The 12,614-nt window shown below is 37.1% G+C and overlaps 2 protein-coding genes across 2 annotated transcripts; both read left to right on the top strand.

Annotated features, from left to right (window-relative positions):
• The first annotated feature begins 4,609 nt into the window (after window positions 1-4,609).
• On the top strand, window positions 4,610-8,067 carry LOC141823067 (putative trehalose-phosphate phosphatase 6). Its single transcript, XM_074710337.1, has 11 exons — window positions 4,610-4,873; window positions 4,984-5,124; window positions 5,227-5,298; window positions 5,378-5,461; window positions 5,620-5,673; window positions 5,782-5,883; window positions 5,992-6,069; window positions 6,165-6,234; window positions 6,386-6,456; window positions 6,547-6,639; window positions 7,972-8,067. Exons 1-11 carry the CDS (start codon window positions 4,610-4,612, stop codon window positions 8,065-8,067), a joined length of 1,125 nt encoding a protein of 374 aa, XP_074566438.1.
• Window positions 8,068-11,137: 3,070 nt separating this feature from the next.
• On the top strand, window positions 11,138-12,089 carry LOC141825729 (FCS-Like Zinc finger 7-like). Its single transcript, XM_074713115.1, has 2 exons — window positions 11,138-11,532; window positions 11,726-12,089. Exons 1-2 carry the CDS (start codon window positions 11,207-11,209, stop codon window positions 11,853-11,855), a joined length of 456 nt encoding a protein of 151 aa, XP_074569216.1. The 5' UTR covers window positions 11,138-11,206; the 3' UTR covers window positions 11,856-12,089.
• Window positions 12,090-12,614: the final 525 nt, after the last annotated feature.

Here is a 12,614-nt window from a genome sequence, read left to right as displayed (position 1 = left end):
TTTTTTCTGCCATCAGAAATTGCAGTTTCAATTTTTCAGCAGTGTTTTGACAATTTTTACGGCACTGATCCGAATTCGAATTTCATGGAAATTTGCATGGCTATTAGCCTCATCAATCAAGCTTCATTGTGCAAAAAGAATGGAGGCAAAAGAGCAAGAAACAAGATAGAAAAGCAAGTTTTCGTTTTGAGAAAATCAGTTTTTCAGCTCCATTTTTTCAGCCATGTTCCCTAATTTGCTGCTATTAATCCGAATCTGGATTTCACGAAAATTTTGCATGGATATTAGCCTCATCAATCAAGCTTCATGATGCAAAAAGAATGGAAGCAAAAGAGCAAGAAACAAGGGAGAACAAGCCAAATTTCAAATGCAATTTCAATAATTTTCAGAATTAAGCATGCATTGATACATTGAAATTGTGGTTTCATGTGAGGTGAATTTTGACTCCTGAGGATTGGATGCTATTTCTTATGTCTTTTGAAACCTAAATGTGAAAGAATGGGGCTTGATTCGAAGAAGGAATGCAAAATGGCACGTTTGGGTGATGAAAAGAAAAGAAGAAGAAGAAAAGAGGAGTTTGTATCAAGAAATGGAACCTCAAGAGAATTTTGGTTTCTGATGATTGGATGTCATTTGTTAGCTCTTGTAAAACCTAAATGTGAAAGGTTTGAGCTTGATTCGAAAGGGAAACGCAAAATGGCACAATTTGGTGAGTTTTGAAGGAAAAGGAAAAGAGGAAGTGAACTTTGTATCAAGGAGGAGAACTTCAAAAATTTAGATCAGAATTTCTTCATGGATTCGAAGAACACACTTAAACAAATGGGATACAAGAGAAAGAAATCAGAAAAAGGGCAAGGGTCATTGATTTGCATTTAACTATACTCATGTCTACCACTTCACTCATTTTTCTTGAAATTTCTTTTGCTTGAATTTTCATTTCTAAATTCCTATTTCATTTGTTTCAGTTCATGATCTCTTTACATTTTCAATAAGCCTAGTATATGTGGATTCCAAATCATGAATGGTAGTGGAGAGTAGAAAACAAGCAAGCCTATGGAAATGCATGAAACCTAAGTGCTTGAGTGAGCTCCACTCTCCTTTTTGATCATGAATTAGAATTAGGGTGAGAGCCACTGATTTATCTATTGAAAACAACCTCGTGAGATTCAGTGTGATGCATTTTTCTCAATTAGTCAAGAAGGGTGAAACTTACTATGCGGTTAACCAAATACAAGTCTAATCCATGGATTTAAGTTTTTGAGACTTTACAAGCTTAGATAATTTTCTTTTAATTGTTTCTAATCATGATTGAGGATGATCTAGGGGGGTACAATCCTAGTTTATTTTGTTGACTTGAGCGGGACGCTCAAGGGTAAGTGTGGGGGAATTTGATGAGCTTAGGGTTTTATTGATTTTTAATCGATTCAATTTTGGGCTTTTACATGAAAATAAATTATAAAATGAATCGATTTGATCTTAATTGTCCTATATTGCATAATCTGAGGTTTGATTATAATTTTTGTGATTTAATGGTGAATTTTTGGCATTAATTTGATTTTAATTGATTTTAGGGCTAAATCGGACCCAACTCGAGCTCAACCGCGGTCAAATCAAGTCAAAATTGTCAAATCGATCAAGCCAACATGGAGGACATGACTCAGATCGAGCCTGATCAAAATTTCGAATTTTTTGGAAACCCTAAGACTGCCCTAAAGCCCCAGATCAAGTCCTGCACCGTTGGATTCAAAATCAACGGCTGAGATCTTTTGATTAATCAGCAGTATAAAAGCAAAACTTTAATGAACAGTGGCTTACCGTCTTCTCTCCGCCCGATGAACAGTGCCAGCTGATTTTCCGCCACTGTTGGGCGTCATTTGGCGTCTACGCAACGAAGAGGGTTTCTCGTTCGGCGCTTCAGCCGATTACTGCGTTTCTGATTTGCTGATTTTGTTTTGTTTTTGAATTTTGTTAATCTGTTTAGCCGAGACCGTTAATTTCTAGTTGAATTCTAACCATCAGTTAATCAGAGTTCACTGTTAACTTTGTTTGTGCCACTCCTTGCAATCTAGTGGTTCCATTTCTTGCACTGTTTCGATCCTTAGCTAGTTTTATTAGCATTTACTGTATTAGTTTAGGTTGAGTTTCCCTTAGGATTTTTCATTCTTAGGATTTAGTGAAATAATGATAGGGGTTTGGATTTTTACAAGTTAGGAAATTGAATTGCATTGTTTCACGATTAGGTTCATTATTAAGATTCTAGTTAGTTTAGATTTTGCTCGTTGAATTAGGATTTTGCAATATTAGATTGTTTTGATTGTATGCATAAATTGAAGATAGGTTAGTTTACTTTAGGGTTTTATTTTTAGCATTTCATTTATTTATTGCATTTTAATTTTCATTTCATTTCAAAACACCAAAACCCCCATTTTATATTGAAAACCCCAAAAACACGACACGATAAGCTCAATTAAATGATTTTCTACTAGTCCTTGGAAAAACACGACTCGAGGCCCCTATACTTCATTTATTTGAATTCATCGTGGGTTTTCGATAAAATCTATAAATTCTAATTTGAAGCCCTATCGTGACACCTAGTTTAGGGCTTTTCATTAATTTCTGATCACAATTAATGCACAAAGTGTCCTTATAAACATATTGAACATAAAACTATTTTTATTCAGGACAGAAATAATAAAAGTTATTAAACTCCATGAAAAAAGTTCTCATATGAATTTAAACTCTCTCAATTTTCTGTCACTCTTACATTAATATATATGTAGTTAGTGGATGATAAAATCGATTAAAATATAAACAAACACAGAGGACAATTAGTGTTTTAGAAAAAAAAAAAGATTAAGCAAAATAAACAGCAATTTAATGAGACGTCGACAAGTGTCAATGAAAGCCATGGGAGCTAGCAACTATTCTCAAAATAAACTTCCAACATGCGCCCCTTAAAAAGTTGGCCTGACTATTAATTAATGGTCTTTTCTCTAGATAAATCACTTGATTAAACGTAAAGTTGGGGTTAGAGATTAAGAAAGAATTGCAAAGATCACGTGAAAAATAAGAGCCACAGTGGTGATGAAAGAGACATGATGTCACCATCCTCTTATATCTAAGGCTGTTAATCTTTAATGTGAGGTCATTAGTGAATCATATCTCATAGTGTCACGATCCATTTAATTTCAATTTAACTAATTTAATATATTTGATCCAATTTATAGCCTATATATAAACGGATTAAACATACCACCTATTAAATTAAATAGCTTTAATAATAATAATAATAAATTAAATAGGATGATATATTATAGCATATAGAGAGAGTGAAATTTTTAATGACGACACATATTATGCAAGGCGGATGTATTTAATGAGCATAATTTTTCTCCTTTATTGGTGTGTTTGATCGACATGATTAATCTAATCAACACAATTCACTCAACATTTAACATGAAATTATAAAAAAACAAATTATTTTATTACATTTCACTTATTAAATGCACATTTTCCACTCGATAGTCCACTTATTACACACAAATTACGGTTCATTATTAGTCGGGCAGATGAGTATGATGATTGAAAAGATATTAATTTTGACTAAATAAGTTAAATTCATATGATAATATAATTTAAAAGAATTTAATTAACTTGATCGTTTATAAATTAATTCTATTAAAACTAAAAATTTGACCCCATTTAATTAGCTGATTAATCATTTAATGAATAGGGTTAAACCGTTTGAAATGCCCTCCTTCGGGCACTAAACCACTGCCCGACGTACGTTAAAATATCTATGATATATCATTTTAATTGCATGACGTCTTAAACTCGTCGATGAGTCATCGCTGAGTTAATAATTATATCTCTTGCATGCCTTACGCGATAGATATTAATGGAATGTAGATTTCTTCCAATACAAGAAGCTTCTTATAAAGCGAGTCAGCGTCAGGAGAAAAGGGAAGGGACATTCTGTTGGGCTTTATCTAAATTTTGTCCTAGGCGGATGATTTTTTTTATTTGTCTATATCATAAATTTAAAAATATAAATAACTCTTTACTAGTAATCAAGCTATTATAACTATCTTAATTGATATTTGAACCATTTATATAAAAAGTGAAATCCGTCATTCTAATGATTTTATACAATCGATTTTATGATCATCTATGAAAAAATAAAAATTGTAATTAATTACGATACAGGAGGGCATTATCTCAATTTTGTTGATATTTAAATTCGTATCTATATTTATAATTCTGTTTGGTCGTAATTAATTTAATTATGTTTAAAAAGTAAATTTTTTTTTGATATTTGAACGCGTTGATGAGCTAAATTTTTTGTTTTTTCCCCTTCAGCAAAAATGTAACATTTTTTTTTGTAGAACAGCGTAGTGGATACACGTGTCGCTGAGACTCATGAGACTGCACGAGTGGAATCGACGATGAGCCCACAACTCCGTCTCTTCCGACCTATAAAATCCGCCTTCCCCACGCCACCTTCACTGCCCGCTTTCTCCGGCGCCAGCGGTCCTCAAAATCCACTCTTTCGTATCAGCCACCCACAGTCGTCGTAAATTGTTCCTTTTCCTTTCTCCGATTTGCACCCATGACGAAGCAGAATGTTGTGCCGGCGGAGGCCGTCGCCGCCGTCACAATGCCGGCGGCGGGATCTTTGCCTATAGTCCCTTATCCTCCGCCCATATCGCTCCCCAATAAGTACCTTTCCCAGTTCGATGTCGTAGACGGCAGGACTAGCTCTTGGTTGGAGTCCATGAAGGCCTCCTCGCCCACCCACCCCAAGGCCGCCACCGCCTTGGCCGCTTCCGGCCCTGTCGTCGATTCCGTCTTCAAAGTGAAGTCAGGTTGGACGGTGAGTGCCTCTCCGACCTTTTCTGGCCGTCTGCTAATCCGCTCTTCCAAAGTACGTGCCTTTGGGGTTTCAAAATTTTTTTTCCCCGTCCCCTTTTTCTTCCCCAGCAGATGCGGCATCCGTCGGCTTTGAGCCAGTTCGATCAAATTGTGAAAGCCTCCAAGGGGAAACAGATCGTGATGTTTCTGGACTACGACGGAACCCTTTCCCCCATCGTCGACGACCCCGACTCGGCCTTCATGAGTAATGCGGTGAATCGTTTCGCTCTACCTTGCCTTTCCCTTCCCACTTACGCTTTGTTCCCTGCTTCAAAATGAGATTTTTTATCCTTTATTTGTCGCTTGGGACGCCAGATGAGGAAGGCAGTGAGGGAAGTGGCGAGAGACTTCCCCACCACGATCGTGAGCGGGCGATGCCTCGACAAGGTACATTTCGATTTCAAGAAGACGCCACGACTTGCATCTCCGGTTTCTTCTTTAACTCGGTGATTCTGTTGGTGAACAGGTTGTTGATTTCGTGAAGTTGGCCGAGTTATACTATGCTGGCAGCCACGGCTTGGACATCAAAGGCCCAGAAAAGTCCCGGCAGGCCAAGGCCAGAGTATGCTCTCCTCTCTCCACTTCTCCAAAAGAAAAAAAAAAGAAAAAAAAAGAAAAAGTCGATCAGAATCAAACTTCCAGATCCTTTTCTTGCTTACTTTGCACCTTTTGGATGCTTATCTTGATCTCTCAATTTGTGTGGTTCAGGCTGCCAAAGTTCTTTTTCAACCAGCGAGCGAGTTTCTGCCCATGATCGATACGGTTGGTTCCTCTTCTTAATTAGTTCATCTCCTTCTCCTCTTCTTACTCAATCCTAAAGCCTCTTTAGTTTCTAATTTCCTCTCATTTCCTCCTTTTTATTTTCTTCAGGTCTACAAAACATTGTTGGACAGCACCAAGTCCACTCCTGGCGTCAAAGTGGAGAATAACAAATTTTGTGCATCTGTGCACTTCAGATGCGTGGATGAAAAGGTTCATTATCACTTCACATCGGCCACCAACTTCCTTATTTATGCCAGAAACGGATAGCAATGTTGCAAAGATAACAAAGCTCAATTTATTCCATGCCAATTCATGCAGAATTGGGGATCATTGATCGAGCAAGTGAGATCTGTGTTGAAGGAGTACCCCAGATTGAGGCTTACTCAAGGAAGAAAGGTGAAACCTTGCTTTGATTTCTTTTGACTAAAAACATCTTGCTGTTTGATTAGAGCTTGATTGTGACCCGTTCTATGTGTTGGCTGGATATTTAGGTGTTGGAGATTCGTCCAACTATCAAGTGGGATAAGGGGAAGGCACTGGAGTTCCTATTAGAGTCACTTGGTAAGCTGGGCAACAGTCCAATATATGTTACATCACATTATTTCCGGCAGTTTGGCTGGCTAGCAGAACATTTTTGCAAAACCATCAATTTTTAATCTGTCATCCCCTTCTGATTTGAGATGCTTAGTCAAATAATTTCTCGCCTTCACAGGATTTGCTAACTGCAAGGATGTAATGCCAATCTATATCGGAGATGATCGCACTGATGAAGATGCATTCAAGGTAGGTCTTATTATAACTAAAACCAGATACAAATATGATACTGCATTGATATGTGCTTATTAAGAAGTGTCTCAACTCTTACAATCTCAGGTTCTTAGAGATAGGGGACAAGGCATTGGCATCCTTGTTTCAAAGTTTCCAAAGGAAACAAACGCTACGTATTACCTTCAAGAGCCATCTGAGGCAAGTGTCAAGACTGATGAGATGAGCCTTCTCTTTTTTTTTGCTTGGCAATATGGCAATATTATTTGCCCTATCAAGTCCACTAACATGATTCTTAAGGACCACTAGTGGAGTGGAAGCATCTATCGGTGAAGGTTCAGTCCTCGCTGCCCCACCACCTATGAAATAGGATTCGACAATGGACCCAAGTCAATGATTCGAAAACTTCCTTTCCTCAATCTTGATTCACACAGAAATTCAGAAATTAGAATACCAGTGAAATTTGGGAGACCTGAATTACCCTAGGCACTAGGCACAAACATCGCCTAATCTAAGAAATTAGATTAGATAGCGTATGAGTAGGCTCGACAAAAACCCTGTATGGCTTCTTCTAATTCTCTATAAAAAGAAATATGAGACAGCTCCAGGTAGGGGAACTAATATTTTTAGTGACATTAACCTCAGCCACATGATATTGCCATTTCCTATTAGAACCTTTAAAGGTTTAAAGACAAGGATGCATTCATATCCTCAAACGAAATAACGCACAGCAAATGAAGAGGTAACGAAGGAAAAGCTAAAAGAGAAAAGAGACAAACATCCAGAAAGTCAAGTAAAATAATCTGAGGTCTGAGGAGCACAAGAAAAGGGCACAGACTGCTGAAGCACATGTTGCATCCCTTTTGTAGACAACTGGCCAAGTAACATGCCTACCTCAATCCATGCTATTTCCTGCATGTAAAGAGGTTGTCCACTGCATCCCATAATCTCAAATAAATAAAGCCTCAGTTTGGCCCCTTTGATGACACACAGTTTTCTTCCATTGCATGCCTTATGCCTCATCCATACATGCATCCCCTTCAAAACAAGCAAGTTTGGCACAGCAACCAAATTAAGCTTCTAGACTTAAAGACAGTAGTCCTAGAACAGACTTAATTCCCTCTCTAAGTGGATTGATAGAGAATATTGGCAGGGTCGCAATATGGTCATGGACTCGTCTGTTCATGGAATTGTTTGTTCTATATTTTAGTCATTTGCTCATGTTAAATCTCTTATATGCTTCTGGCATGAAGCTATGAGATCTTTTATAACTTTGAAAAAATAGGAAGTGCTTCAAAAATAAATTAGTTCATTTAACATAAGCATGTGATGCAATCTGGTCATGAGTTCGCTGTTCTATGTATTTGAGTGGTATTAACCGTTTCATCTAGTCATGAACGTTGTTGTGCTTCTGTTAAGGAATAGGAACTGGCATGAAAATTGATAAGGTCATTTATGCTGAACATGTGATTGTATAGTAAGTATTTAAGAGGATTTAATTGATAGCTATAGCATGGCTACTTCTTGCTGTAGCTACAGCTGAAATGTGTCAGCTGTTGCATTCTTGCAGTTAACTGTGACTTCACTAAAAATAACCTCAGTGCTAAGCTCTGGATTGCTACTCTTTAGAGTTGACCAAAGTAACCAATAATCATTTTCTTTCATATTATTTTCTATTAGACTGATATAGTGGGATGTAGGGTTATTCTTATATAACACACACACACACACACACACACACACAAGAAGAAAATATTAACGTAAATTAACACAAAGGAGCCTTGGCAAAAACTTAACCATACATGTGATGACAGAGAACCAGGATGCATTATATCTGACAATTCTTGTGGACCTGCAAATGGTTCAGTTTTATTAACAGTTATCCAACTGATGGATAACAGTTATCCAACTGATGGATTTGCTTACCCGTGGCACAGTCAAATTTAATGCATCTAATGTTCTACATCACACCCAAAGGAAGATCTAGACTGATGTGTACGATAATCAGATTTTGATTTTTCAAGTTGATATAATCTATGCTGACTTTGAAAATGATATAAATGTCGGAATATATGTTCCTTGTTGACTTTTAGGCCTTGAGTTCAACAAAATGTTTATTCAAAGCTTGTCTGCAAATTCTCAATGCAGTTCATGCCCAAATAGGATACTGAAAAACCTTTATGATTATATTCTCTAACATCAATCTGCAAGTTAGGGCGAACCTTTGAGAAACAAGGATTCTGAATTCATTAGTAACTTTCGGGAAAATGTTGTATATTTTCTGTTGTTTAGTTAACCCAAAAATTATAGTCACAGCAAAATATTATCAATCAATTACAAGTTGAAGGACCTCTTAACCTGATTCAGGATTGAAAACTGAAGGGATTATTTATTGGTGGATGAACTCGTTTGATCAATTTGGCTCTTTCAGACCACCCAACCTACCTGCCTTGTGTGATCAGCCTAACTAACTAAGGTCGATGATGTTTACGAGTTCTACAATGGGACTTGACGATGAGGTGGTTCATTGCTTGTGAGGATAGTGTTGGCGATGTCGACTAGCATTTCTGAGTCTCCAATTAGGAACACAAACGTTGTCCATTTAGGGTCTAGGAATGGCAAATTAGCTCATAAACACTAATATAAGAAATGGTGAAAAGTAGCAGACAAATTACCTTTTGTTTGCTAAATTTCGTGTTGAAGACTGTTAAGTTTAAGAGTAGCATATTGAGAACATAATATTTTCTCTATTATAAGTTGTTTTGCTGGAAATGAATGATACTAGTGATCTCTTTTCTAGAAGTAACAAGTGAGACTCTCATGTTTATCTCTTTTTAAGTTTTCATTGATGATAGAAATAACAAATGGATCCTTTGCTATAAATAGCAAAATTCGAATATGATGTTGTACATGTTCAGAGCTTCATTGGCTTTTAGGCAGAACACATACAAGAAGCAAGTCGAATGTTAAAGGGAAAAAGATTCATATAAATATAAATTTATGTGAAGACGCTTGGTTTAGTCACTGGATCTAGATCCGTTTAATTTCGACCACTCGCTAGTGGATGATCAAGATTTAAAGAATCAAATCTTATGGTTGGACAGGGACTCTTCACATGGAGTTTGCACGTATAGCCCCTTCAGCCAAGTGTTCCGGAAGACCACTGCAATGCATATCTTTCATGATTACATATGTTCTAATATACTATGGGTCATCAAATGTTTTGATGAAAGTGATGACGTCGAAGTTTTCTTTTCATAGCTAGCGTGTCCAACTCTGTGAAGAATAATACGTATTAAAGGACTCGTCGAAAATTATTTCAACAAGATTCTTCCAATATTTAAGTCATTATGGAGTCCTAAAAGAGTATAATGGAAAGAAAAATAATAGAAAATAATTTTTGAAGCTCTATGATGGCTTAGACATTAGAAAGCTCATCAGGATAATTTTTGAAGAGTTCTTTAACACGTGTTATTCTTCATAGAGTCAGATATGTTATGAGAAGATAGTGAGGAGAAAATTTTGACATCATTATTCTTAAATGTGAGGTGGATTTCTGCAATCGCATTATCGGGAATTTCTACCTAATCACGTTCACTCTCACCATTTTCAACCAAAACACTAACGTTTTAATTCTAAAATCCAACATAATTTAACATAATCAATCTAAGCCAAAACTTAGAATTTCCTGGCTCCTCTTGAGTCCTGCAACAGTTTTTTATTTTGTCTGCTTTATTTTATTTTCCATGAAAAAGCAAAAAAAAGAAAAAGAAAAGCATCTTACTTATTGGATCAGATGCTTATTAAGTTGTTGGGCCGACAGACTTGAATCCTTCTCGTGTCCTTGTCCTCTGTCTCGCTACCGTCCAATCCATGCCACCGCCACTTGTCACAACATCATTAGGAGACGTCTAAACATCATAGGCCACGTCACCTTCTTCCATGGCACCTATCATACGCGGGACAGTTGTCGGCTTCCAATGGGATCCACCACTTTGTCGGTCCCACGCACCCATTGGTTCTCATAATTTATAACCTAATATACTTAATATTAAAAAATATATATATGTTCTATCCCATCCACTGTACATGAAACTGATTTATACCCAACATAACGAGAACACAAATTCCCGTACTATTACCATATTAAAATAAAAGGATATGAGCCAACTATATATTTTGAGTTAGTGATAGTAATTGTTTGGCGATATTTTTTTTTTGAAAAATAACTTAAGTACTTTAGATAAATTACCTTACTTTATAACAATTATAACTAATACTATTATAAATTATAGCAATTATGGTCGTAATTATTATAATAGTATTAAAGTAATTTTAATTAAGTTTTAAAAAAAATTATATCATAGTATTTTATGTATGGTAATTTTGATTAAGGTAGAATAATTTTATTTCACATTATAATAGCTATATTAAGCATAATTATTTTTTGAAAATGAGATGTTCTTTTTTATTATAACAAAAATAAGGACAGCTTTTTTATTTTTGCCAAAACAAAATTACTATGAATTTTTTCAAAAGGCCACCTAATATTTTGAAAAAAATTACGTACTTTCGAGGACATATCAAAATTTTGGACGGTCCAGATCGATTCACCTTTCTTGTCATCGCCCTCTTCTCTGGCCTCTTCATTGGTGTCTAAAACCTTCGTGGTGCTTCCCGTCTGTTGTTGTCCCTCACTTTCTCCCTCGGCGACGTCCGAGCATTTCTCCGCCTCTTCTTCTCACCTTCCTCACTTCCACAGATAGAGATGTTGCTCGGGAAGCGTTCTAGTCCACCGATGAAGCGGACAGCTAGCTCGATGGAGTTCCCTGCCGGCGTCCTTTTCGACGTCGAGGCCCCCCAGCCGGTGGTTCAGGATGGATCGATTTCAGGCCAACTCTTTGATCTTCGGTGGGGTGCGGAGGAGGTGGGGCAGAGATCGCCATCCAGGTACGCGGGATCCATGCCCTCGCCCCGCGGGCGACTAGGTGGCGCCGTGGACTTCTCCGGACTGCCTGGGACGGAATCCTTCTTGAGGGCCTGCGGACTCTGTAATCGAAGCCTCGGGCCCGGACGAGATGCTTACATTTATAGGTACTTCCTCTCTTCACATCCGCACTCAAGAATCCCATCTTTTTAGTTTACTCCGCGATTCTTGTTTCAAAGATCGTCTTTTTAGGGTTTATCGTCAGATCTAGTTATTCTACTTCATTTTGTGAGTTTCCTCTTTTATGGTTGATCATCTTATAGTTCTTACATGTATTCTTTAATTTGCTTCATTTTGCAGGGGTGAGATTGCGTTTTGCAGTCTCGAATGCCGTCAGCAGCGCATCAACTTAGATGAACGGAAAGAGAAGCGCTCCCCCAATTCCTCTGCTACCAAAGGTGACACTAGTGGAGCACTGGCAACTTCTTGAGCTTTCTTCACCATCGTCTAAGGCGCCGCGCCCCAGGAAAATACTACAAATGCTACAGCCCGCAAACGAACGGATATCATGTGGTTATATATTTTCCAGCATCAACAAAAACCATCAGAAAAGAAATTGTAAGACTTGGAATGGAATAATGAGAAAATTATATTATCTCCAACGATTTCTTTTAAATCTCTATCTTTTCTGTAAAATGCTTCCCTTTTGGAATGGAATAATGAGATGGTGGTATTCATACTTTGAGTAAATTATTTCATTGCAATGTTGATGAAAACTGCCTTCTGATCTCAATCTTTGGTATTAGGTGACCTTGTTATTTCTCCAAATTTATTGGCTGATGGAATGTGCATGCTATTGATGATATGTAGTGGTGGAAGGCTACATGGTGACAACTTTCAATATAAATTCCTGAATCATGAAACGCAAGTGGGTTGAATGAAGAATCAAGTTGTAAGGCCAAACTTGGATGTCTCACTATGTGTGACAGTTCAATTTGAAAACTTTAATCACTCTAAACTTTCATCATCATAGTGGAATTATTAATCTTCCATGATGCACATCACTAGAAAGAGTAATAGACCGAGTATCTAATTGTAGGATCATTGTCAGCTTCCGTGGCATGGGGCATGCGTGGCATGTATTTTATTTCCGTGGATCTAACTATTTGGCCATTAGCTACCACCAGCATCATTTGAATCCTCTCAACAGATTTAGATTTGTAAGGTGAAAGGTTCATCTAGTTTACAA

Source organism: Curcuma longa, chromosome 3, assembly GCF_044706935.1.
Source record: "Curcuma longa cultivar G26 ecotype Majalengka, Jawa Barat chromosome 3, ITB_CL_G26_1.1, whole genome shotgun sequence".
Classification (NCBI taxonomy): Eukaryota; Viridiplantae; Streptophyta; class Magnoliopsida; order Zingiberales; family Zingiberaceae; genus Curcuma; species Curcuma longa.
This window is presented reverse-complemented; position numbering and strand designations above follow the sequence as displayed.